The sequence below is a fragment of the Aegilops tauschii genome, chromosome 7, assembly GCF_002575655.3.
Source record: "Aegilops tauschii subsp. strangulata cultivar AL8/78 chromosome 7, Aet v6.0, whole genome shotgun sequence".
NCBI classification, from domain to species: domain Eukaryota; kingdom Viridiplantae; phylum Streptophyta; class Magnoliopsida; order Poales; family Poaceae; genus Aegilops; species Aegilops tauschii.
The window spans coordinates 136492132-136518899 of NC_053041.3; the positions used below are offsets into that span (position 1 = coordinate 136492132).

The 26768-nt window shown below is 47.7% G+C and overlaps 1 protein-coding gene and 4 pseudogenes across 1 annotated transcript; all 5 read right to left on the reverse strand.

Moving 5' to 3' along the window:
• Window positions 1-4715: 4715 nt before the first annotated feature.
• On the reverse strand, window positions 4716-5622 carry LOC109742130 (putative 12-oxophytodienoate reductase 6; annotated as a pseudogene).
• A 1295-nt stretch (window positions 5623-6917) lies between these two features.
• Window positions 6918-8372, reverse strand: LOC123495054 (12-oxophytodienoate reductase 1-like; annotated as a pseudogene).
• Window positions 8373-11064: 2692 nt separating this feature from the next.
• On the reverse strand, window positions 11065-12596 carry LOC120970856 (12-oxophytodienoate reductase 1-like; annotated as a pseudogene).
• A 5654-nt stretch (window positions 12597-18250) lies between these two features.
• Window positions 18251-19705, reverse strand: LOC141026410 (12-oxophytodienoate reductase 1-like). Its single transcript, XM_073502904.1, has 2 exons — window positions 19262-19705; window positions 18251-19143 (listed from the first exon to the last, which is right to left on the reverse strand). The coding sequence occupies exons 1-2, from the start codon at window positions 19596-19598 to the stop codon at window positions 18383-18385; spliced, it is 1098 nt and encodes a 365-aa protein (XP_073359005.1). The 5' UTR covers window positions 19599-19705; the 3' UTR covers window positions 18251-18382.
• Window positions 19706-22397: 2692 nt separating this feature from the next.
• Window positions 22398-23921, reverse strand: LOC141026411 (12-oxophytodienoate reductase 1-like; annotated as a pseudogene).
• Window positions 23922-26768: the final 2847 nt, after the last annotated feature.

Sequence of the window (26768 nt, forward strand, 5' to 3'; positions counted from 1 at the left end):
AAACTTCAACCTGAAAAGCTCGAACCCAAATCGGAAAAATGCGTCTTCATAGGATACCCTCAGGAAACCATTGGGTATAACTTCTACCTCAGATCCGAAGGCAAGATCTTCGTTGCCAAGAACGGGTCCTTTCTGGAGAAGGAGTTTCTCTCGAAAGAATTGAGTGGGAGGAAAGTGGAACTTGATGAGGTGATAGTCACCCCTTCCGAACCGGAAAGTAGCGCAGCGCGGGAAAATGTTCCTGTGGTGCCTACACCGACTGGGGAGGAAGTTAATGATGATGATCATGAAGCTTCGGATCAAGTTACTGAACTTCGTAGGTCCACAAGGACACGTTCCGCACCAGAGTGGTACGGCAACCCTGTCCTGGAAATCATGTTGTTAGACAACGGTGAACCTTCGAACTATGAAGAAGCGATGGCGGGCCCGGATTCCGACAAATGGCTAGAAGCCATGAAATCCGAGATAGAATCCATGTATGAAAACAAAGTATGGACTTTGACTGACTTGCCCGATGAGCGGCGAGCCATAGAAAACAAATGGATCTTTAAGAAGAAGACGGACGCAGATGGTAATGTGACCATCTACAAAGCTCGAATTGTCGCTAAGGGTTATCGACAAGTTCAAGGGGTTGACTACGATGAGACTTTCTCACCCGTAGCGAAGCTGAAGTCCGTCCGAATCATGTTAGCAATTGCCGCATACTATGATTATGAGATATGGCAGATGGACGTCAAAACGGCATTCCTTAACGGCTTCCTTAAGGAAGAGTTGTATATGATGCAGCCGGAAGGTTTTGTCGATCCTAAGAATGCTAACAAAGTATGCAAGCTGCAGCGCTCAATCTATGGGCTGGTGCAAGCATCTCGGAGTTGGAACATTCGCTTTGATGAGATGATCAAAGCGTTTGGGTTTACACAGACTTATGGAGAAGCCTGTGTTTACAAGAAAGTGAGTGGGAGCTCTGTAGCATTTCTCATATTATATGTGGATGACATACTATTGATGGGAAATGATATAGAATTCTTGGAAAGTATAAAGGCCTATTTGAATAAGTGTTTTTCAATGAAGGACCTTGGAGAAGCTGCTTATATATTAGGCATCAAGATCTATAGAGATAGATCAAGACGCCTCATTGGTCTTTCACAGAGTACATACCTTGACAAGATATTGAAGAAGTTCAATATGGATCAGTCCAAGAAGGGGTTCTTGCCTGTATTGCAAGGAGTGCAATTGAGCAAGGCTCAATGCCCGACCACGGCAGAAGATATAGAAAAGATGAGTGTCATCCCCTATGCCTCGGCCATAGGGTCTATTATGTATGCCATGTTGTGTACCAGACCTGATGTAAACCTTGCCGTAAGTTTGGTAGGAAGGTACCAAAGTAATCCCGGCATGGAACACTGGACAGCGGTCAAGAATATCCTGAAGTACCTGAAGAGGACTAAGGATATGTTTCTCGTTTATGGAGGTGACGAAGAGCTCGTCGTAAAGGGTTACGTCGACGCTAGCTTCGACACAGATCTGGATGACTCGAAGTCACAAACCGGATACGTGTATATTTTGAATGGAGGAGCAGTAAGCTGGTGCAGTTGCAAGCAAAGCGTCGTGGCGGGATCTACATGTGAAGCGGAGTACATGGCAGCCTCGGAGGCTGCACAGGAAGCAGTCTGGATGAAGGAGTTCATTACCGACCTAGGGGTGATTCCCAATGCGTCGGGCCCGATGACTCTCTTCTGTGACAACACTGGAGCTATTGCCCTTGCGAAGGAGCCCAGGTTTCACAGGAAGACCAGGCATATCAAGTGTCGCTTCAACTCCATTCGTGAAAGTGTTCAAAATGGAGACATAGATATTTGTAAAGTACATACGGACCTGAATGTTGCAGATCCGGAGACCCGCTACATCCACCACCACGCCGTCGTGCTGCTGGATCTCCATCAACCTCTCCTTCCCCCTTGCTGGATCAAGAAGGAGGAGACGTCGCTGCACCGTACGTGTGTTGAACGCGGAGGTGCCGTCCGTTCGGCACTCGGTCATCGGTGATTTGGATCACGGCGAGTACGACTCCGTCATCCACGTTCATTGGAAAGCTTCCGCTCGCGATCTACAAGGGTATGTAGATGCACTCCTTTCCCCTCGTTGCTAGTAGACTCCATAGATGCATCTTGGTGAGCGTAGGAAAATTTTAAATTATGCTACGATTTCCAACACTGCTCCCCTCTCTCTTGATATTCTCCTAACAGAAAAATAGAGAGAGACAAAAAAGAATCAAGAGAGGAGGCCATGGAGAAGAATACAATGGTGGGATATTTTTGTAGGGCTTTATGGAATGTTTCCAACCCAACAAAAGTGGTTCCAGCAAAATAGGCGAAGTTAAACCCAAAATTATTTAACTTGCGCGAAAGGAGTTTGAATGGAGTCTAGGATTTAGGAGTGTCCAGAAATGTTGAGACTTTAGGAGGAGCCTCGAAAAATGGAGAAAGAAATATGGAGAAAGTTTGGAGAACAAACATGAAGCAAAAGGCATGAGAATTAAATTGCAAGTGTGTTATGGTGATTCCAAAGTTAATGGAATATTTTTAATATAGCTCCCTAATATTAGGAGGATATGTTATAAAGAGAAATCACCATGTGAATTCCCTCGATTTAAATAGATCGAAGATCCATGCAATTTATTTAGTTGAGTTTTAAAAATTAATGACATGATGGCATGATGACATGATGCAATGCAAAAATAAAAGAGCAAGCGCCAAAAGAAACACGCGGAGATCACAAAAATATGGAAGTCTTCTGAAGCGTCGGTCTCGGGGCGTTAGAGAGTCGACACATAGCGGTCACCACCGCGTGCAGAACCCGTAAAGGGAGTCGGCGTAGGGCGACAATCACCCAATGCGGAAGTCATGAGAAGAGTCGTTGAAGAACGACCAACATCACCAGCAGAAGACACCAAGAAAGTCGATGTAGAACGACCAGCGCCATGCACAGAAGTGGCTAGAAGAGGCGGTGCAGCTGCCAAAGGAGTTGATGTAGAGCGGCCAGCAGCACCGGTGGAAGTCGCAAAAGGTGTCGAAGTAGAGCGACAAACATCACCTCCAAACGGGCGAGCACCAAGCACCGAGGGAAGGCGCATGTGCAAGACCGGATCAATGTATGGAATACCGTCGGAAAACACCGGGCGGCGAGGGAGAGACATGCCCGACAGAAACGTTGTGCCTTTTTTTTCCTCTTTTCTTTTCTCTCTTTTTTATCTCTCTCTCTTTTTTTACCAACAGAACTCAAACCAGGCTGCCGAAAGAAGCAGGCCAACTGAAACTAGGCAGCCGAATGAAGCAGGCCAACTGGCTGCCCACCAGCAGCCCAAAAGAAACGTGATTCACGGGCCGTGCACCCACGCACACAACCAGGCAGTTGGATCGATTCACATCCCCGCACTCAGCGTAGGCGGGCGTGAGATGGATCCAGTGGCCAGCGGCCGATCTGGCACGGGAGCCGGCAGGAACCAGTGGTCGGCGGACGAAGACGACAGCGGGAACCGGCGGCCGGAGGACAAGGACAACCGGCGGTGGTCGGCGGACGAGAACGGCAGCGGGAACCGGCGCCCGGCGGACGAAGACGGCAGCGGGAACCGGCGGACGAAGGACGAGGACAGCAACGGGAACCCGTAGCCGGAGGCCGGCGGACGCGGATGAGCCAACTGGAGTTGGATCGATGGCGTGCTGCTCGCGCGGACGAACACACAAAGAACAGAGCAGAGTAGCCACAGCAATCGGCCAGAGGCAGAAGGTGCGACAGCCGATGCAAGAAATTGGATCGGAAGAGCACGAGTTGCGCGTGCGAAAGAAAAACCCTAGGGCTCTGATACCATGTTAGGAAAAGCAACTTGATATTATCAGGAGGCAAAATCCACCATATATACATGTACAGGGGAGGCCAAAGGCCAGAATACAAAAAGCCAAAGGCCACTATGAATATAACTCTAACAGGCACAACGCATACCTGGAATGGCGCGTCAGCACAACACATCGTCGAGGCCAACTAGATGTACCCGCGCCTACGAGCTGTGCTGGTGTCCCAATAAACACTAGCAGGACAGGATCAGCAACGTAAATAGCTAAAGAATCACAATTTTGATTTAGTAAAACCCATCTACTGCTAACAAATACCTCATTTCTTTTCTCTTTTGTTGTGTAATTGTTCTGTTGTAATTAGTTGAATCGGTTCAATTATTGCCCTCATATTGAAATGAATTGAGTTTGATAAGGAGTTGTTAATGATGTTTGAGCATGTACTTCTTTTGAGAGTATTTATTTTTTATTGGTATCTATGGATTGTCACAAGCCGAAACATGATTAGAACTCTAATATGTCTTGAACTTATACTTAATTCAATTAATATAGATCTCGTAACATTTTTTGATCTATTTGATACTCGTCAATTTAGAGATATTTTCACAAATTTTGTTATAGCCATTGTAGTTGCTGAAGCCACTGTCGGAAAAGGCCGGATAGGGAAGTCCCCTTCTCATCCAAATGAAACCAACCGGTAAGCACGCACCACTGCTTTGGGTACCATGGGAATAGAATATATATTTCAGGTTGTTGAAGACAGTGATGTCACTGTTGATGGAAAAAATAATATCTTGACATATTGGTATTACATGGGAGAACAAAAGTAAATTATTGGTGGAAATGATACAATGTGCATGCCCCGTGCATACACACATTGAATAAATCATTACATACTTCATAAAATCAAGCATATCACTAATTCAAGTCGAGTGGGTTAACTACTCGGCATTCGAGCCTTCAAGGAAAGGATAATCTGTGTAGCCAATGACAGAATCTTGCGTGTAGAAAGTGTTGCGGTCGTACTTGTTCAATGGTGAGTCGAGCTCAAATCTCTTTGGCAAATCTGGATTAGCCAGAAAGATCCTCCCGTAAGCAACAAGATCAACATAGCCGTCGGCCACCACTTTGTTGCCTTCCTCTCGATCATACCCTCCAGCGACAATGAAAGTGCCGTTGAATGCTTTCTTGAAGGGGAAGAGCCCATGGGGTATCTGCCTGCGGCCATCAATAATGGCCATCCGTGGCTCTACCATATGGCAATAGGCAAACCCTTGATGCGTGTTGAGTTGTTATACCATCTACATGCCGAGGGCATGTGGATCAGAGTCGAAACAGTCCATGTAGTCCATGAATGGAGACAATCTGATTCCGACACAATCCGCACCAATCTCATGAACGATGGCATCAATTACCTCCACCGCAAAGCGGAACCGGTTCTCGAGGCTGCCACCGTACCCGTCGGTGCGATCGTTAGAGCTGTCTTTCATGAACTGCTCCAATAGGTACCCGCGTGCCCCATGGAAGGCTTGGTGCTCGCGGCACATTAGCGTCTGGCGACGGGAACAAGCCAGGAGAAGCTTCCTGACCTTTTCATGATTCCATCAGTTGAGTGTTGTCGCACTTGTCTACATCGTGCGAACGTCAGCGGAAACGTGGAGTTGACTGCGCTGCCGCCGCATGCTAGATGCTACTCCTCTAACCACTCCTCTCAGCCAGCGTTTGTTCTTTAAAATAAATGAACAAAAACAAACCTGATGCAGACTTGTCGAACAAAAAGAAACACGTTTATACATCACTGCGAGTTTTTGGCTACCGTCTCCTTGGAGCCCGGTATTTAAAAATTTTGAAAACCATAATTCAAAGTTTCAAAACAAATATTGAAAGCTTATATGTGTTCACTATGGTCCTCTAAATTTTCATTTTAAAATATAGTTATTTGTAAGCTGAAAGAAACAAATCTCAGCCCAAAAACATCTACTAGGGTCAAACTTTGACCATAAATTTTACTGATAAAATATATATTGTATGTCACAGTTGGTATTCTCTTTTGAACACAAATTCAATAGTACTATTACTTTCTATAGCATATGAATCGTATTTTGGTAGTCGTATACTTTCTATATTTTTGGTCAAACTTTGATGATCTACTCGGGATGCATAATAGGTTCAATAGTACTACTACTCTAATTGGCAGCCTCACGAGCAAGTCTACCTGTTGTGTCCGGCGTCATGATGTGGGCAGCCCAGACAGAGACGCATGGTCTGGACGACTGTACAAGGACTCAAGAATCGTGTACCCGACGCATTGTAACCGGGCATCCCAATGGCAAACGAATCAATAGATGGCTATTGTTTTCAAACTAGGAATGTGAGCAAGGTTTACCTACCTGCATCATCGTGCTTCAGCAGAGCGCCTACCTGGAATGGCAGGACAAAAAGGGAATCGAGGCCAACTAGATCTAGCAGCGCGTACGAGCTGTGTTGGTGTCGCAATAAAGGCTAGCGGGGCAGACATAAATCACTAACGAATCACAATTTTTGATTTAGTAAAACACATCTACTGCCAACAAATACCTTCTTTCTTTTCTCTTTTATTGTGTAATTGTTCCATTGTAATTAATTGAATTGGTTCAATTCTTGCCCTCATATTGAAATGAATCAAGATTGATAAGGAGATAGTTAATGATGCTTGAGCATGTACTTTTTTAGTGTATTTATTTTTGATTGGTATCTATGGATTGATCACAAGCCGAAACACAGTTAAAACTCTAATATGTCTTGAACTTATACTGAATTCAAATAATGAAAATCTCATAACATTTTCTGATCTATTTGATAGTTGCCAATTAAGAAGAGATATTTTCGCAAACTTTGTTATAGCCCTTGCAGCTGCTGAAGCCGCTATTGGAATAGGCTGGATAGGGAAGTCCCTCCTCATCAAAACGAAACCAACCGGTAAGGACGCACCGCTGTTTTGGGTATCATTGAAATAGAACTTGTCTTACAGGTTGTTGAAGCCAGTGATATCACTATTGATGGGAAAAATAATATCTTGACATATTGGCATTTCATGGGAGAATAAAAGTAAATTATTTGTGGAAATGATACAATGCGCATGCCCCGTGCATACACACATTGAATAAATCATTACATATTGTATAAAATCAAGCACATCACTATTGAAGTCGAGTGGGTCAACTACTCGGCATTCGAGCCTTCAAGGAAAGGATAATCTGTGTAGCCAATGACAGGATCATGCGTGTAGAAAGTGTTGCGGTCGTACTTGTTCAATGGTGAGTCGAGCTCGAATCTCATAGGCAAATCTGGATTAGCCAGAAAGATCCTCCCGTAACCAACGAGATCAGCATAGCCGTCGGCCACCACTTTGTTGCCTTCCTCCCGATCATACCCTCCAGCGGCAATGAAAGTGCCCTTGAATGCTTTCCTGAAGGGCAGGAGCCTGTGGGGCATCTGCTTGTGGCCATCCACAATGGCCATCCGCGGCTCTACCATATGGCAATAGACAAATCCTTGATGCTTGTTAAGTTGTTGTACCATGTACATCCCGAGTGTATGTGGGTCGGAGTCGAAGCAGTCCATGTAGTCCACGAATGGAGACAACATGATGCCTACACGATCCGCACCAATCTCATAGACGATAGCATCGATTACCTCCACTGCAAAGCGGCATCGGTTCTCAAGGCTGCCACCATACTCGTCGGTGCGGTCGTTAGAGTTGTCTTTCATGAACTGCTCCAATAGGTACCCGTGTGCCCCGTGGATCTCCACGCCATCGAACCCCGCCTCGATTGTGTTTCTGGCAGCGCGTCTGAAGTCATCAACGATCAGTGGTATCTCGTCCGTTTGAAGCTGTCGGGGTTTGGAGTAGACCATACCAGACTCGGCATCAGGCGTTATCTGCTTGTCAGTGCTGGAGATCGGCGCCTGCCCATACCAGACTCTTTGTCCATATATAAACAGAGAGCGAGATTAAGTATTAGTGACTATTAATGGATCATGGGGATCATATAGTTTAGCAACACAAAATAGCATGAATTTCTTAGGAAAGGAATGTACCGTTGGTGGAGACCCTCCCGACGTGCCAAAGCTGACAGAAGAAGAGAGCGCCCTTGCGGTGGACGGCGTCGACCTGCTGCTGCGTCCAGATGCCGGGTGTCTCCGGGTACCCCTGCGCGGTGGCGGAGACGCCGGTGGCCTCGGCGATGAGGAGGCCGCCCCTGGTGGCCCGCTGCGAGTAGTACGCCGCGGCGTGCGGCTGTGGCACGTTGGCATAGGAGCTGCAGCGCGTGAGCGGCGCGAGCACCACCCGGTGTGAGAGCTCGAACCGCCCCATCTTGTGCGGCGTCAGCAGTGGGATCACCTCCTTCGCCACCATCATCTTGCTCGCTACCATCTTGTGTGAACTGGATGCAGATTTTGTAGCGCCAATAGGATGCTATGCCAAAGGAATCGCTAAAATCTACTGTTTTTGCTTCTGGAGTCCAGAAGCAAGAAACAGTAGATTTTAGTGCTTAGCGCTGTATGTGTGTGGCTCAACATGTGGATGAAGATTGTATTTATAGGTGCCGGTGGGCGGTGGCATCCCGCGCCGGGCGTTCTTTTTCCTACGGTATCGACATTGTGTGATCGGACTATTTTCCCGTTCCCGTTTCCTCTCGTCACCATCTCCGTCATCGGCTCCTCCGAAGAGAAGCGCATCCCTTGGGAACAAGATACAGCGTATCTGGCCGTGTTCTCATCAAGGCTCCAGCAGTTTGGTGCTTTCTTTTGGCCGAGCAGTTTGGTGCTGATTGCGATCAATCAGCATGGAAGCGATGACGCAAACTTGTGTGTCCTAGCCTTTCTGGTTTGAACAATGTGTACTTCAGAAAAATTGAATTTCAAAGAGCATTACGACAAGATCTCTGTAGATCATTCATTTCAGAAAGTTTGAATTCAGGTAGACCGTAGACATATTTTTTGCAATGGGAGTACTGTTGTTTAAAACAAGTTGTGATATTACTTAGACCATGTATAATTCCAATAAATTTTACTCCTTCCATTCGAGATTACTTGTCGTAAAAATGAATAAAAATGAATGTATCTGAAAATAAAATATGTCTAGGGTACATTCATTTCTCCGATAACTAATTCCGAACAGAGTGAGTACAAGATAAAATGGTCAACGAGTTAGTAGATCACCTCTTTTGTGGTAAAAGTATTAGAACCTTTTTGTGGCTTAGCGTAGATAACGACCTGAACGTCTTTCCTGGAAGGCTTCCTGCTCGTGGCGTATTAGCGTCCGGCGACGGGAAGAAGCCACGAGAAGTTTCCTCACCTTTCCATGATTCCATCAGTATGATAGTGATTGCACTTGCCTACATCGTATGAACGTCAGCGCAAATGTATACTTCCTTCGTTCCTAAATATTTATTTTTTTAAAGATTTTAAATGGACTACTACATACGGATGTATATAGACATATTTTATAGTGTAAATTCACTCCTTTTGCTTCGTATGTAGTCATTTGTTGAAATCTCTAAAAAGACAAATATTTAGGAACGAAGGGAGTAGTTGACTGCGCTGCTGCCGTTGCTCTTAACAATTGGCACTGCATTACTTTCACCTCTAATCACTGCTCTCAGCCGTGAGCGCGTGTTGTTTCGGCCTCATCAAGTGAAGTGTGTTCCCATAAATAAAATAAATGGAAAAAAAACTGATGCCAACTTGTCGCTGTATAAGAAAGGGAAACACGTTTATACGTCACTGCGAGTTTTTGGCTACTGTCTCCTTGGAGCCAGGTATTTTGAAAACAAAATGAAAACCATAATTCAAAGTCAAATATTGAAAGCTTATGTGTGTTTACTGTGATTCTCCAAATTTTCATTTAAAATATAGTTATTCATAAGCTAAAAGAAACTAATCTCGGCCCGAAAAAATTCTACTAGGGTCAAGGTTTCACCATAAATTTTACTGATAAAATATATATACTATATGTCACCGTTGGTATCCTCTTTTGAACACAAATTCAATAGTACTATTACTTTCTATAGCATATGGATCATATTTTGGTAGTCTTATACTTTTTATATTTTGGGTCAAACTTTGATGATCTACTCCGGATGGATAATAAATTCAATAGTACTATTACTACCTCTCTCTCAGTTTACAGGGCGTGCGCGTACCCCTAGGCCGTCAATTTGACCAACCTAATACAAGTCATATATTACAAAAAATATACCAATATAAACTTCAGATGTTCTATTTTCAAACGGTATAATTTTTGTGTTATATAGTTTATATTAGGGTGATAAAATTGGCAACCTAGGTAAACGCGTAAGACTTGTAAACTGAAACGGAGGTAGTACTCTAATTGGCAGCCTAACGCCCGAGTCTATCGGTTGTGTCCGGCATCGTGATGTGGCAGCCCTGGCGAAGATGCATGGTCTCGACAACTGTATAAGGACTTGAGAATCACGACCGCATAGACGTACCTGACGCGTTGTAACCGGGCATCCCAATGGCAAACGAATCAATAGATGGCTATTGATTTTACACTAGGAATGTGCACGAGGTTTACCTATCTGCATCGTCGTGCGTCAGCAGAGCGCCTACCTAGAATGGCAAAACAAAATGGGAATTGAAGCCAACTAGGTCTAGCAGCGCATACAAGCTGTGTTGGTGTCCCAATAAAGGCTAGCGGGGCCGACGTAAATAACTAACAAATCATAATTTTTATTTAGTAAAAACCCATCTATTGCCAACAAATACCTTCTTTCTTTCTCTTTTGTTGTGTAATTGTTCTATTGTAATTAATTGAATCGGTCCAATTCTTGTCCTCATATTGAAATGAATCAAGATTGATAAGGAGTTAGTTAATGATGTTTGAGCATATACTTTTTTTGGGTGTATTTATTTTTGGTTGGTATCTATGGATTGATCACAAGCCGAAACATAGTTAGAACTCTAATATGTCTTGAACTTATACTGAATTCAATTAATGAAAATCTCATAACATTTTCTAATCTATTTGATAGTTGCCAATTAAAAGGAGATATTTTTGCGAACTTTGTTATAGCCCTTGCGGCTGCTGAAGCCGCTATTGGAATAGGCCGGATAGGGAAGTCCCCTCCTCATCAAAACAAAACCAACCCGTGAGGACGCACCACCGTTTTTGGGTACCGTGGGAATATAATTTGTCTTACAGGTTGTTGAAGACAGTGATGTCACTGTTGATGAAAAAAATAATATCTTGACATATTGGCATTACATGGGAGAACAAAGGTAAATTATTGATGGAAATGATACAATGCGCATGCCCGTGCATACACACATTGAATAAATCATTACCTACTGTATAAAATCAAACACATCACTAATTCAAGTCGACTGGGTGAACTACTCCCCATTCGATCCTTCAAGGAAAGGATAATCTGTGTAGCCAATGACAGGATCTTGCGTGTAGAAAGTGTTGCGGTCGTACTTGTTCAAGGGTGAGTCGAGCTCGAATCTCTTAGGCAAATCTGGATTAGCCAGAAAGATAAAAGATCCTCCCATAAGCAACGAGATCAGCATAGCCGTCGGCCACCACTTTGTTGCCTTCCTCTCGATCATACCCTCCGGCGGCAATGAAAGTGCCGTTGAATGATTTCCTGAAGGGCAAGAGCCCATGGGGTATCTGACTGCGGCCATCCACAATGGCCATCCGCGGCTCTACCATATGGCAATAGACAAACCCTTGATGTTTGTTGAGTTGTTGCACCATGTACATTCCGAGTGCATGTGGATCAGAGTCGAAGCAATCCATGTAATCCACAAATGGAGACAACCTGATTCCTACGCGATCGGCACCAATCTCATGGACAATAGCATCAATTACCTCCACTGCAAAACGGCACCGGTTCTCGAGGTTTCCACCATACTCGTCGGTGCGATCGTTAGAGCTGTCTTTCATGAACTGCTCCAATAGGTACCCATGTGCCCCGTGGATCTCAACACCGTCGAACCCCGACTCGATGGCATTCCGGGCAGCGCGTCTGAAGTCATCGACGATCAATGGTATCTCCTCTGTTTGAAGCTGCCGGGGCTTGGAGTAAACCATGCCGGACTCAGCATCGGGTGTTATCTGTTTGTCGGTGCTGGAGATCGGCGCCTGTCCATCTGGCTGGAAATCTGTTTTGTTTCAATATAAACAGAGAGCAAGATATAAGTACTGTAACAATTAATCGATTACGGGAATTATATAGTTCAGCAAGACAAAATAGCATCGATGCCTATAATTGCTTAGGAAAGGGACGTACCATTCGTGGAGACCCTCCCGACGTGCGAAAGCTGACAGAAGAAGAAAGCGCCCTTGCGGTGGACGGCGTCGACGATGGGCTTCCAGGCGTCGACCTGCTGCTGCGTCCAGACGCCGGGCGTCTCCGGGTACCCCTGCGCGGTGGCGGAGACGCCAGTGGCCTCCGCGACGAGCAGGCCGCCCTCCGTCGCCCGCTGCGAGTAGTACAGCGCGGCGTGCGGCTGCGGCACGTTGGTGTAGGAGCGGCAGCGCGTGAGCGGCGCGAGCACCACCCGGTGGGAGAGCTCGAACCGCCCTATCTTGTGCGGCGTCAGCAGTGGGATCGCCTCCTTCGCCACCATCATCTTGCTCGCTACCATCTTGTGTGAACTGGATGCAGATTGTGCAGTGCAGCGCCAATAGGATGCTATTCCAAAGGAATCGCTAAAACCTGCTCTGTTTCTTGTTTCTGAACTAAGCTCTGTATGTCTGTGGCTTAACATGAGGAGGAAGATTGTATTTATAGTTATAGGTGCCGGCGGCATCCCGCGCCGCGCGTCTTTTCCTACGGTGTCGACATTGTTTGACCAGACTCTGTTCCCGTTTCCTCTTCCTCTCGTCACCCTCTCCTCCGAAGAGGAGCGCATCCTGTGGGAACAAGATACAGTGTATCTGGCCGTGTTCTCATCAAGGCTCCATCACTTTGGTGTTTTTCTTTTCTTTTGAGCCGAGCAGTTTGGTGCTGATTGCGATTGGTCAGCATGGAAGCGATGACGCAAACTTGTGTGTCCTAGCCTTTCTGGTTGTACAATGTGTACTTTAGAAAAACTGAATTTCACAGAGCATTACGACAAGATCTCTGTAGATCATTCATTTGAGAAAGTTTGAACTCAGGTAGACATATTTTTACAATGAGTACTGTTGTTTAAAGTTAAAACCAGTTGTGATATTACATTAGACCATGTAATTCCAATAAATTTTACTCGGGGTGTGACTCTTCGGCTGTTGTGATGTAGTCTCGGCTGCGTGTGACTCTTCGTCCGGGTGTGGACTCGGTCGCTCGTTGCCTTTCGGCTGCACCAATAGCCTTGAGGCATCATGGATGGTCTCGGTTGATTGGAGCTCTTCGTCTACGGTGGTGGTGTTCTCGTGCGGCTCAGGTTGGTAATGGTTGCTCAAGACCCTCTCATGGTTACCGTTGTGTTGCGGCGAGCTTGGTGCTCTTGGTGTTGTCTCGACTCATCTTTGCTCAAGGATGGCGCAAAATGCCTCTCAAACTGCTATTCGTTCCGTTTTTCTGTGACGGAGCCCCAGTCAAGGTTCGTGTCTGGGATGACACTCGTTGATTGTGGATGCTCCTAAGTTGTGCCACGAGGCCGGTATGCCCGCCGATGCGTTCGGCTGTTTGCAAAGTCCTGGTATTGTGATCTCTCGACGACACCCCACGTCTACTTGTGTCTCTCATGGTGATGGTCTTATATCCGCCACCTAGGCTGTGCCTTGTACGGTTTTCGGCCCGGTTTTCCTTATAAACGGGGTCAATTTGTTAAGGTTTTTGATCCGGTTTTCCTTATAAACTGGATCACCACTCTGGCATTCTGGCCACTTTGAGTAATATATTCAGGTGGGAAAACTCCCTCCCGGTGATTCTCAAAAAAAATGTACTCCCAAGATATAGTGGTCAACGAGTTCAGTAGATAACCTCTTTTGTGGTAAAAGAATTAGGACGACGATAACTGCCACACGTGTGGGCGTTAAGGGGTCTGCCCACACGTTTTGTGTGGTGCCTAAAAGGACCAGCCCACACGCCTACGTGTGGGCAAAACAACTAGCGCCCACACGCCTCTTTTTTTCCCTTGCGGTTCCTTTCACATGTCTACGTGTGGGCAAAATGCATAACGCCCACACGACCTCTCTCAGCCACCAACCTCACGGTCCCGCACGCCCAGCGTGGCAGTCACCACGCGTCCCTGCAGTTGCCATGGTCCGGACCCTCTTCAATGTCCGTTTACCTGCAGTTGCCATGTCGCTGAACTACAGTTGCCATGTCGGACAACTACAGTTGCCATGGTTGCTCAACTGCAGTTGCCATCTCAGGTGAAGTGCCAGATGCCATTTTGGACAAGTGCAGCTGTTGCCATGTATGGTCTGGTTTACTATAGTTGCCATGATTTAAAAACTTTAGAGGTTGCCACCTACTAACATTAAGCAGTTTCCATGTAGCGCTACAAAGAGACATGGCAAAACAACATGTTCGGGTAAAAGAGAGAGTTGACATATGCTTACAAGCACACTAGGGGCAGTTGCCGTGTACCCTGCAAAACATATGGCAACTGATATGTACGGGTAAAAAAAAGAGAGTTGCCATCTGCTTGCAAGCACACTAGGGCAGTTGCCATATACACTGCAAAACGCATGGCAACTGACAGCTTGGGTGTGGGAGAGGAGACGGGCGTGTGGGCGAGATGGCAAACGCCCACACACCAGCCCTTGTGCGTGAGTGAAAACTGGTGTGTGGGCGAACTGCTAAACGCCAACACACCGGCCCCTCCGTGTGGTGAAACAGACGTGTGGGCGACCGGGTAAATGCCCACACACCAGCCCGATCCTACGTGGCACCACAAACATGCCAAGATTCGTGCACCCATAAACGGACGCGGATCCACGCGTGTGGGCGGGATGCAAACGCCCACACGTGTGGGCGTTAGTGTTTCCGAAGAATTAAACCCTTTTGTAACTTAGAGCATCTCCAGCCGCGCCCCCAACAGGCACCCAGATCATTTTTTAGCGTCGGCGCCCAAAAAATGGCTCAGTCGCGTACCAGGAGCCCATTTTTCACTGGATTGGGCCGAAACTCGCGCCGCTGGACCCAGGCCGAACCCGGCGCGCTAGGGGTCGCCTGGGGCGCCAGGGAAACCGATTTTTGGCGTGAATGGGAATGGGCCCGCCGAGTCAGCGACACGCCGCTTCGTCGTCCTCATCGCCTCGGTTCCCGCGGGAATCAATGCCAAGTCTGCCGCGCTGCCGCACCGATCAGCCTGCCTTGATGCCTCACAGGCGGCGCAGTGAAGGCGCCGCAATGCGCGTCCCGCCCGCTCCTGCCACACATCACCCGGCATGGAGGTTCTCACCGCCCCGCTTCGGCTATAAATGCCGACCTCCCCGCCGGTGAATGCCACAGTCGCCACAACTCGCCTTCTCTCTCGCCTCGTCTCACCACAGAAGCAACTCTCCCCCCTCTTCCCCCGCCGACGAGCAATGGCTGAGCGGTACCCCGGCGACGCCGCGGCTGCGAACGGCTTCGGTCGCCGCCATCTCCACGAGGACGAGGCGCGCCTCCTCTACGAGGCCGACTATTCGACACCCCCAGACATGCGGGTGCCGGGCTCATGGAAGTTGAGCGTCGGCGGCGTCCCGGTACCCCCGGTGCCCACCGGGGTTGAACGGCGGGCCGAGATCGCCTGCATCCGTTCGTCGCTGTCGGAGGAGCAGCGAAACGAGACGAGGTACGCCATCGACAGCCACACGTTGTGGACGATGTACTTCGACCGCCGCCGCAAAGACCAGACCGCCTCCGCCAACGGCACCATCCCCCGCGGCCGATTCAACGCCGACGGGCGGCACGAATGGTGGGGCGTGCCCGGCCGCACCCTCGAGGTCGTCCTCAACCACATCGAGACCGGCAACACGCCGCGTCTCGAGTACCAGGCGCGCCCGTCCTTCTCTCGCCGTCGTGGCAGCTCCTGGACGCCGCGGCTAATGGAGGCGGTGACCTCCTCATCGTCGGGCTCCGGTTCTCTCTCCTCCGGGTCGCCAGCGCTCCGCCCATCAAGCCGGAGCCGCAGGAGACGCCGCTTGGGCGCCGCACCCGCAGCGCTGCCCTCGTCATCAACGAGGGCGACCGCCCCTCCCCGCGTTCCCTCCGCCTAGTCCGGCCGAAGACCGAGCCGGGGTTGCTCCCCAAGAAGGAGCACGCAGAAATGGCCGCCGCCGACGAGACCGCCCTCAAGTGGGTGAAGGCGGACTACGTCCGTGAGCAGGTGGCGCGCCAGCGCCGGGCCTACGCTGAGATCAAGGCACGGCACCGCGGACGCGAGGAGCGCGGCGTCGTCGTCCTCGACAACGACGAGGAGGACGCGCCTGGGCCGTCCAACCCGACGCGTGTCGGCGACCCTGGTCAGGGGTGCAGTAGGGACGGCGGCGGCTCCGGCGGGACGCAGGGCGGCGACGACAACAACGACGACGGCGGCAGCGACTACACCCAGTTCTACAGGCTCCTTGGCATGTAGAAGGCGGGCGGCAGCCGCGGCGTAGTAGGGCTAGGCGTAGTTTGTTTGTTTTCTTATTTTTTGTACAAATTTGAATGAAAAATCGCCGAGTTTGTGCCAAATTCGTATCAGATCGCCGAATTTGCGCCGATTTTGGAGGCGACCTGGGAGCGACGACTGGAAACGCAATCGCCCCACGCTGAAAGTAAACGCCGATTCGACCCTAAACAGCGCTTTTTCGACATCCTGAGGGCCCAACGGCTAAAGATGCTCTTAGCATAGGTAACAACCTGAACTTCTTTCCTGGAAGGCTTGGTGCTCGCGGCACATTAGCGTCTGGCGATGGGAACAAGCCAGGAGAAGCTTCCTGACCTTTTCATGATTCCATCAGTTGAGTGTTGTCGCACTTGTCTACATCGTGCGAACGTCAGCGGAAACGTGGAGTTGACTGCGCTGCTGCCGCATGCTAGATGCTACTCCTCTAACCACTCCTCTCAGCCAGCGTTTGTTCTTTAAAATAAATGAACAAAAACAAACTTGATGCAGACTTGTCGAACAAAAAGAAACACGTTTATACATCACTGCGAGTTTTTGGCTACCGTCTCCTTGGAGCCCGGTATTTAAAAATTTTGAAAACCATAATTCAAAGTTTCAAAACAAATATTGAAAGCTTATATGTGTTCACTATGGTCCTCTAAATTTTCATTTTAAAATATAGTTATTTGTAAGCTGAAAGAAACAAATCTTAGCCCAAAAACATCTACTAGGGTCAAACTTTCACCATAAATTTTACTGATAAAATATATATTGTATGTCACAGTTGGTATTCTCTTTTGAACACAAATTCAATAGTACTATTACTTTCTATAGCATATGAATCGTATTTTGGTAGTCGTATACTTTCTATATTTTTGGTCAAACTTTGATGATCTACTCGGGATGCATAATAGGTTCAATAGTACTACTACTCTAATTGGCAGCCTCACGGGCAAGTCTACCTGTTGTGTCCGGCGTCATGATGTGGGCAGCCCAGACAGAGACGCATGGTCTGGACGACTGTACAAGGACTCGAGAATCGTGTACCCGACGCATTGTAACCGGGCATCCCAATGGCAAACGAATCAATAGATGGCTATTGTTTTCAAACTAGGAATGTGAGCAAGGTTTACCTACCTGCATCATCGTGCTTCAGCAGAGCGCCTACCTGGAATGGCAGGACAAAAAGGGAATCGAGGCCAACTAGATCTAGCAGCGCGTACAAGCTGTGTTGGTGTCGCAATAAAGGCTAGCGGGGCAGACATAAATCACTAACGAATCACAATTTTTGATTTAGTAAAACACATCTACTGCCAACAAATACCTTCTTTCTTTTCTCTTTTATTGTGTAATTGTTCCATTGTAATTAATTGAATTGGTTCAATTCTTGCCCTCATATTGAAATGAATCAAGATTGATAAGGAGATAGTTAATGATGCTTGAGCATGTACTTTTTTTAGTGTATTTATTTTTGATTGGTATCTATGGATTGATCACAAGCCGAAACACAGTTAAAACTCTAATATGTCTTGAACTTATACTGAATTCAAATAATGAAAATCTCATAACATTTTCTGATCTATTTGATAGTTGCCAATTAAGAAGAGATATTTTCGCAAACTTTGTTATAGCCCTTGCAGCTGCTGAAGCCGCTATTGGAATAGGCTGGATAGGGAAGTCCCTCCTCATCAAAACGAAACCAACCGGTAAGGACGCACCGCTGTTTTGGGTATCATTGGAATAGAACTTGTCTTACAGGTTGTTGAAGCCAGTGATATCACTATTGATGGGAAAAATAATATCTTGACATATTGGCATTTCATGGGAGAATAAAAGTAAATTATTTATGGAAATGATACAATGCGCATGCCCCGTGCATACACACATTGAATAAATCATTACATATTGTATAAAATCAAGCACATCACTATTGAAGTCGAGTGGGTCAACTACTCGGCATTCGAGCCTTCAAGGAAAGGATAATCTGTGTAGCCAATGACAGGATCATGCGTGTAGAAAGTGTTGCGGTCGTACTTGTTCAATGGTGAGTCGAGCTCGAATCTCATAGGCAAATCTGGATTAGCCAGAAAGATCCTCCCGTAACCAACGAGATCAGCATAGCCGTCGGCCACCACTTTGTTGCCTTCCTCCCGATCATACCCTCCAGCGGCAATGAAAGTGCCCTTGAATGCTTTCCTGAAGGGCAGGAGCCCGTGGGGCATCTGCTTGTGGCCATCCACAATGGCCATCCGCGGCTCTACCATATGGCAATAGACAAATCCTTGATGCTTGTTAAGTTGTTGTACCATGTACATCCCGAGTGTATGTGGGTCGGAGTCGAAGCAGTCCATGTAGTCCACGAATGGAGACAACATGATGCCTACACGATCCGCACCAATCTCATAGACGATAGCATCGATTACCTCCAATGCAAAGCGGCATCGGTTCTCAAGGCTGCCACCATACTCGTCGGTGCGGTCGTTAGAGTTGTCTTTCATGAACTGCTCCAATAGGTACCCGTGTGCCCCGTGGATCTCCACGCCATCGAACCCCGCCTCGATTGTGTTTCTGGCAGCGCGTCTGAAGTCATCAACGATCAGTGGTATCTCGTCCGTTTGAAGCTGTCGGGGTTTGGAGTAGACCATACCAGACTCGGCATCAGGCGTTATCTGCTTGTCAGTGCTGGAGATCGGCGCCTGCCCATACCAGACTCTTTGTCCATATATAAACAGAGAGCGAGATTAAGTATTAGTGACTATTACTGGATCATGGGGATCATATAGTTTAGCAACACAAAATAGCATGAATTTCTTAGGAAAGGAATGTACCGTTGGTGGAGACCCTCCCGACGTGCCAAAGCTGACAGAAGAAGAGAGCGCCCTTGCGGTGGACGGCGTCGACCTGCTGCTGCGTCCAGATGCCGGGTGTCTCCGGGTACCCCTGCGCGGTGGCGGAGACGCCGGTGGCCTCGGCGATGAGGAGGCCGCCCCTGGTGGCCCGCTGCGAGTAGTACGCCGCGGCGTGCGGCTGTGGCACGTTGGCATAGGAGCTGCAGCGCGTGAGCGGCGCGAGCACCACCCGGTGTGAGAGCTCGAACCGCCCCATCTTGTGCGGCGTCAGCAGTGGGATCACCTCCTTCGCCACCATCATCTTGCTCGCTACCATCTTGTGTGAACTGGATGCAGATTTTGTAGCGCCAATAGGATGCTATGCCAAAGGAATCGCTAAAATCTACTGTTTTTGCTTCTGGAGTCCAGAAGCAAGAAACAGTAGATTTTAGTGCTTAGCGCTGTATGTGTGTGGCTCAACATGTGGATGAAGATTGTATTTATAGGTGCCGGTGGGCGGTGGCATCCCGCGCCGGGCGTTCTTTTTCCTACGGTATCGACATTGTGTGATCGGACTATTTTCCCGTTCCCGTTTCCTCTCGTCACCATCTCCGTCATCGGCTCCTCCGAAGAGAAGCGCATCCCTTGGGAACAAGATACAGCGTATCTGGCCGTGTTCTCATCAAGGCTCCAGCAGTTTGGTGCTTTCTTTTGGCCGAGCAGTTTGGTGCTGATTGCGATCAATCAGCATGGAAGCGATGACGCAAACTTGTGTGTCCTAGCCTTTCTGGTTTGAACAATGTGTACTTCAGAAAAATTGAATTTCAAAGAGCATTACGACAAGATCTCTGTAGATCATTCATTTCAGAAAGTTTGAATTCAGGTAGACCGTAGACATATTTTTTGCAATGGGAGTACTGTTGTTTAAAACAAGTTGTGATATTACTTAGACCATGTATAATTCCAATAAATTTTACTCCTTCCATTCGAGATTACTTGTCGTAAAAATGAATAAAAATGAATGTATCTGAAAATAAAATATGTCTAGGGTACATTCATTTCTCCGATAACTAATTCCGAACAGAGTGAGTACAAGATAAAATGGTCAACGAGTTAGTAGATCACCTCTTTTGTGGTAAAAGTATTAGAACCTTTTTGTGGCTTAGCGTAGATAACGACCTGAACGTCTTTCCTGGAAGGCTTCCTGCTCGTGGCGTATTAGCGTCCGGCGACGGGAAGAAGCCACGAGAAGTTTCCTCACCTTTCCATGATTCCATCAGTATGATAGTGATTGCACTTGCCTACATCGTATGAACGTCAGCGCAAATGTATACTTCCTTCGTTCCTAAATATTTATTTTTTTAAAGATTTTAAATGGACTACTACATACGGATGTATATAGACATATTTTATAGTGTAAATTCACTCCTTTTGCTTCGTATGTAGTCATTTGTTGAAATCTCTAAAAAGACAAATATTTAGGAACGAAGGGAGTAGTTGACTGCGCTGCTGCCGTTGCTCTTAACAATTGGCACTGCATTACTTTCACCTCTAATCACTGCTCTCAGCCGTGAGCGCGTGTTGTTTCGGCCTCATCAAGTGAAGTGTGTTCCCATAAATAAAATAAATGGAAAAAAAACTGATGCCAACTTGTCGCTGTATAAGAAAGGGAAACACGTTTATACGTCACTGCGAGTTTTTGGCTACTGTCTCCTTGGAGCCAGGTATTTTGAAAACAAAATGAAAACCATAATTCAAAGTCAAATATTGAAAGCTTATGTGTGTTTACTGTGATTCTCCAAATTTTCATTTAAAATATAGTTATTCATAAGCTAAAAGAAACTAATCTCGGCCCGAAAAAATTCTACTAGGGTCAAGGTTTCACCATAAATTTTACTGATAAAATATATATACTATATGTCACCGTTGGTATCCTCTTTTGAACACAAATTCAATAGTACTATTACTTTCTATAGCATATGGATCATATTTTGGTAGTCTTATACTTTTTATATTTTGGGTCAAACTTTGATGATCTACTCCGGATGGATAATAAATTCAATAGTACTATTACTACCTCTCTCTCAGTTTACAGGGCGTGCGCGTACCCCTAGGCCGTCAATTTGACCAACCTAATACAAGTCATATATTACAAAAAATATACCAATATAAACTTCAGATGTTCTATTTTCAAACGGTATAATTTTTGTGTTATATAGTTTATATTAGGGTGATAAAATTGGCAACCTAGGTAAACGCGTAAGACTTGTAAACTGAAACGGAGGTAGTACTCTAATTGGCAGCCTAACGCCCGAGTCTATCGGTTGTGTCCGGCATCGTGATGTGGCAGCCCTGGCGAAGATGCATGGTCTCGACAACTGTATAAGGACTTGAGAATCACGACCGCATAGACGTACCTGACGCGTTGTAACCGGGCATCCCAATGGCAAACGAATCAATAGATGGCTATTGATTTTACACTAGGAATGTGCACGAGGTTTACCTATCTGCATCGTCGTGCGTCAGCAGAGCGCCTACCTAGAATGGCAAAACAAAATGGGAATTGAAGCCAACTAGGTCTAGCAGCGCATACAAGCTGTGTTGGTGTCCCAATAAAGGCTAGCGGGGCCGACGTAAATAACTAACAAATCATAATTTTTATTTAGTAAAAACCCATCTATTGCCAACAAATACCTTCTTTCTTTCTCTTTTGTTGTGTAATTGTTCTATTGTAATTAATTGAATCGGTCCAATTCTTGTCCTCATATTGAAATGAATCAAGATTGATAAGGAGTTAGTTAATGATGTTTGAGCATATACTTTTTTTGGGTGTATTTATTTTTGGTTGGTATCTATGGATTGATCACAAGCCGAAACATAGTTAGAACTCTAATATGTCTTGAACTTATACTGAATTCAATTAATGAAAATCTCATAACATTTTCTAATCTATTTGATAGTTGCCAATTAAAAGGAGATATTTTTGCGAACTTTGTTATAGCCCTTGCGGCTGCTGAAGCCGCTATTGGAATAGGCCGGATAGGGAAGTCCCCTCCTCATCAAAACAAAACCAACCCGTGAGGACGCACCACCGTTTTTGGGTACCGTGGGAATATAATTTGTCTTACAGGTTGTTGAAGACAGTGATGTCACTGTTGATGAAAAAAATAATATCTTGACATATTGGCATTACATGGGAGAACAAAGGTAAATTATTGATGGAAATGATACAATGCGCATGCCCGTGCATACACACATTGAATAAATCATTACCTACTGTATAAAATCAAACACATCACTAATTCAAGTCGACTGGGTGAACTACTCCCCATTCGATCCTTCAAGGAAAGGATAATCTGTGTAGCCAATGACAGGATCTTGCGTGTAGAAAGTGTTGCGGTCGTACTTGTTCAAGGGTGAGTCGAGCTCGAATCTCTTAGGCAAATCTGGATTAGCCAGAAAGATAAAAGATCCTCCCATAAGCAACGAGATCAGCATAGCCGTCGGCCACCACTTTGTTGCCTTCCTCTCGATCATACCCTCCGGCGGCAATGAAAGTGCCGTTGAATGATTTCCTGAAGGGCAAGAGCCCATGGGGTATCTGACTGCGGCCATCCACAATGGCCATCCGCGGCTCTACCATATGGCAATAGACAAACCCTTGATGTTTGTTGAGTTGTTGCACCATGTACATTCCGAGTGCATGTGGATCAGAGTCGAAGCAATCCATGTAATCCACAAATGGAGACAACCTGATTCCTACGCGATCGGCACCAATCTCATGGACAATAGCATCAATTACCTCCACTGCAAAACGGCACCGGTTCTCGAGGTTTCCACCATACTCGTCGGTGCGATCGTTAGAGCTGTCTTTCATGAACTGCTCCAATAGGTACCCATGTGCCCCGTGGATCTCAACACCGTCGAACCCCGACTCGATGGCATTCCGGGCAGCGCGTCTGAAGTCATCGACGATCAATGGTATCTCCTCTGTTTGAAGCTGCCGGGGCTTGGAGTAAACCATGCCGGACTCAGCATCGGGTGTTATCTGTTTGTCGGTGCTGGAGATCGGCGCCTGTCCATCTGGCTGGAAATCTGTTTTGTTTCAATATAAACAGAGAGCAAGATATAAGTACTGTAACAATTAATCGATTACGGGAATTATATAGTTCAGCAAGACAAAATAGCATCGATGCCTATAATTGCTTAGGAAAGGGACGTACCATTCGTGGAGACCCTCCCGACGTGCGAAAGCTGACAGAAGAAGAAAGCGCCCTTGCGGTGGACGGCGTCGACGATGGGCTTCCAGGCGTCGACCTGCTGCTGCGTCCAGACGCCGGGCGTCTCCGGGTACCCCTGCGCGGTGGCGGAGACGCCAGTGGCCTCCGCGACGAGCAGGCCGCCCTCCGTCGCCCGCTGCGAGTAGTACAGCGCGGCGTGCGGCTGCGGCACGTTGGTGTAGGAGCGGCAGCGCGTGAGCGGCGCGAGCACCACCCGGTGGGAGAGCTCGAACCGCCCTATCTTGTGCGGCGTCAGCAGTGGGATCGCCTCCTTCGCCACCATCATCTTGCTCGCTACCATCTTGTGTGAACTGGATGCAGATTGTGCAGTGCAGCGCCAATAGGATGCTATTCCAAAGGAATCGCTAAAACCTGCTCTGTTTCTTGTTTCTGAACTAAGCTCTGTATGTCTGTGGCTTAACATGAGGAGGAAGATTGTATTTATAGTTATAGGTGCCGGCGGCATCCCGCGCCGCGCGTCTTTTCCTACGGTGTCGACATTGTTTGACCAGACTCTGTTCCCGTTTCCTCTTCCTCTCGTCACCCTCTCCTCCGAAGAGGAGCGCATCCTGTGGGAACAAGATACAGTGTATCTGGCCGTGTTCTCATCAAGGCTCCAGCACTTTGGTGTTTTTCTTTTCTTTTGAGCCGAGCAGTTTGGTGCTGATTGCGATCGGTCAGCATGGAAGCGATGACGCAAACTTGTGTGTCCTAGCCTTTCTGGTTGTACAATGTGTACTTTAGAAAAACTGAATTTCACAGAGCATTACGACAAGATCTCTGTAGATCATTCATTTGAGAAAGTTTGAACTCAGGTAGACATATTTTTACAATGAGTACTGTTGTTTAAAGTTAAAACCAGTTGTGATATTACATTAGACCATGTAATTCCAATAAATTTTACTCGGGGTGTGACTCTTCGGCTGTTGTGATGTAGTCTCGGCTGCGTGTGACTCTTCGTCCGGGTGTGGACTCGGTCGCTCGTTGCCTTTCGGCTGCACCAATAGCCTTGAGGCATCATGGATGGTCTCGGTTGATTGGAGCTCTTCGTCTACGGTGGTGGTGTTCTCGTGCGGCTCAGGTTGGTAATGGTTGCTCAAGACCCTCTCATGGTTACCGTTGTGTTGCGGCGAGCTTGGTGCTCTTGGTGTTGTCTCGACTCATCTTTGCTCAAGGATGGCGCAAAATGCCTCTCAAACTGCTATTCGTTCCGTTTTTCTGTGACGGAGCCCCAGTCAAGGTTCGTGTCTGGGATGACACTCGTTGATTGTGGATGCTCCTAAGTTGTGCCACGAGGCCGGTATGCCCGCCGATGCGTTCGGCTGTTTGCAAAGTCCTGGTATTGTGATCTCTCGACGACACCCCACGTCTACTTGTGTCTCTCATGGTGATGGTCTTATATCCGCCACCTAGGCTGTGCCTTGTACGGTTTTCGGCCCGGTTTTCCTTATAAACGGGGTCAATTTGTTAAGGTTTTTGATCCGGTTTTCCTTATAAACTGGATCACCACTCTGGCATTCTGGCCACTTTGAGTAATATATTCAGGTGGGAAAACTCCCTCCCGGTGATTCTCAAAAAAAATGTACTCCCAAGATATAGTGGTCAACGAGTTCAGTAGATAACCTCTTTTGTGGTAAAAGAATTAGGACGACGATAACTGCCACACGTGTGGGCGTTAAGGGGTCTGCCCACACGTTTTGTGTGGTGCCTAAAAGGACCAGCCCACACGCCTACGTGTGGGCAAAACAACTAGCGCCCACACGCCTCTTTTTTTCCCTTGCGGTTCCTTTCACATGTCTACGTGTGGGCAAAATGCATAACGCCCACACGACCTCTCTCAGCCACCAACCTCACGGTCCCGCACGCCCAGCGTGGCAGTCACCACGCGTCCCTGCAGTTGCCATGGTCCGGACCCTCTTCAATGTCCGTTTACCTGCAGTTGCCATGTCGCTGAACTACAGTTGCCATGTCGGACAACTACAGTTGCCATGGTTGCTCAACTGCAGTTGCCATCTCAGGTGAAGTGCCAGATGCCATTTTGGACAAGTGCAGCTGTTGCCATGTATGGTCTGGTTTACTATAGTTGCCATGATTTAAAAACTTTAGAGGTTGCCACCTACTAACATTAAGCAGTTTCCATGTAGCGCTACAAAGAGACATGGCAAAACAACATGTTCGGGTAAAAGAGAGAGTTGACATATGCTTACAAGCACACTAGGGGCAGTTGCCGTGTACCCTGCAAAACATATGGCAACTGATATGTACGGGTAAAAAAAAGAGAGTTGCCATCTGCTTGCAAGCACACTAGGGCAGTTGCCATATACACTGCAAAACGCATGGCAACTGACAGCTTGGGTGTGGGAGAGGAGACGGGCGTGTGGGCGAGATGGCAAACGCCCACACACCAGCCCTTGTGCGTGAGTGAAAACTGGTGTGTGGGCGAACTGCTAAACGCCAACACACCGGCCCCTCCGTGTGGTGAAACAGACGTGTGGGCGACCGGGTAAATGCCCACACACCAGCCCGATCCTACGTGGCACCACAAACATGCCAAGATTCGTGCACCCATAAACGGACGCGGATCCACGCGTGTGGGCGGGATGCAAACGCCCACACGTGTGGGCGTTAGTGTTTCCGAAGAATTAAACCCTTTTGTAACTTAGAGCATCTCCAGCCGCGCCCCCAACAGGCACCCAGATCATTTTTTAGCGTCGGCACCCAAAAAATGGCTCAGTCGCGTACCAGGAGCCCATTTTTCACTGGATTGGGCCGAAACTCGCGCCGCTGGACCCAGGCCGAACCCGGCGCGCTAGGGGTCGCCTGGGGCGCCAGGGAAACCGATTTTTGGCGTGAATGGGAATGGGCCCGCCGAGTCAGCGACACGCCGCTTCGTCGTCCTCATCGCCTCGGTTCCCGCGGGAATCAATGCCAAGTCTGCCGCGCTGCCGCACCGATCAGCCTGCCTTGATGCCTCACAGGCGGCGCAGTGAAGGCGCCGCAATGCGCGTCCCGCCCGCTCCTGCCACACATCACCCGGCATGGAGGTTCTCACCGCCCCGCTTCGGCTATAAATGCCGACCTCCCCGCCGGTGAATGCCACAGTCGCCACAACTCGCCTTCTCTCTCGCCTCGTCTCACCACAGAAGCAACTCTCCCCCCTCTTCCCCCGCCGACGAGCAATGGCTGAGCGGTACCCCGGCGACGCCGCGGCTGCGAACGGCTTCGGT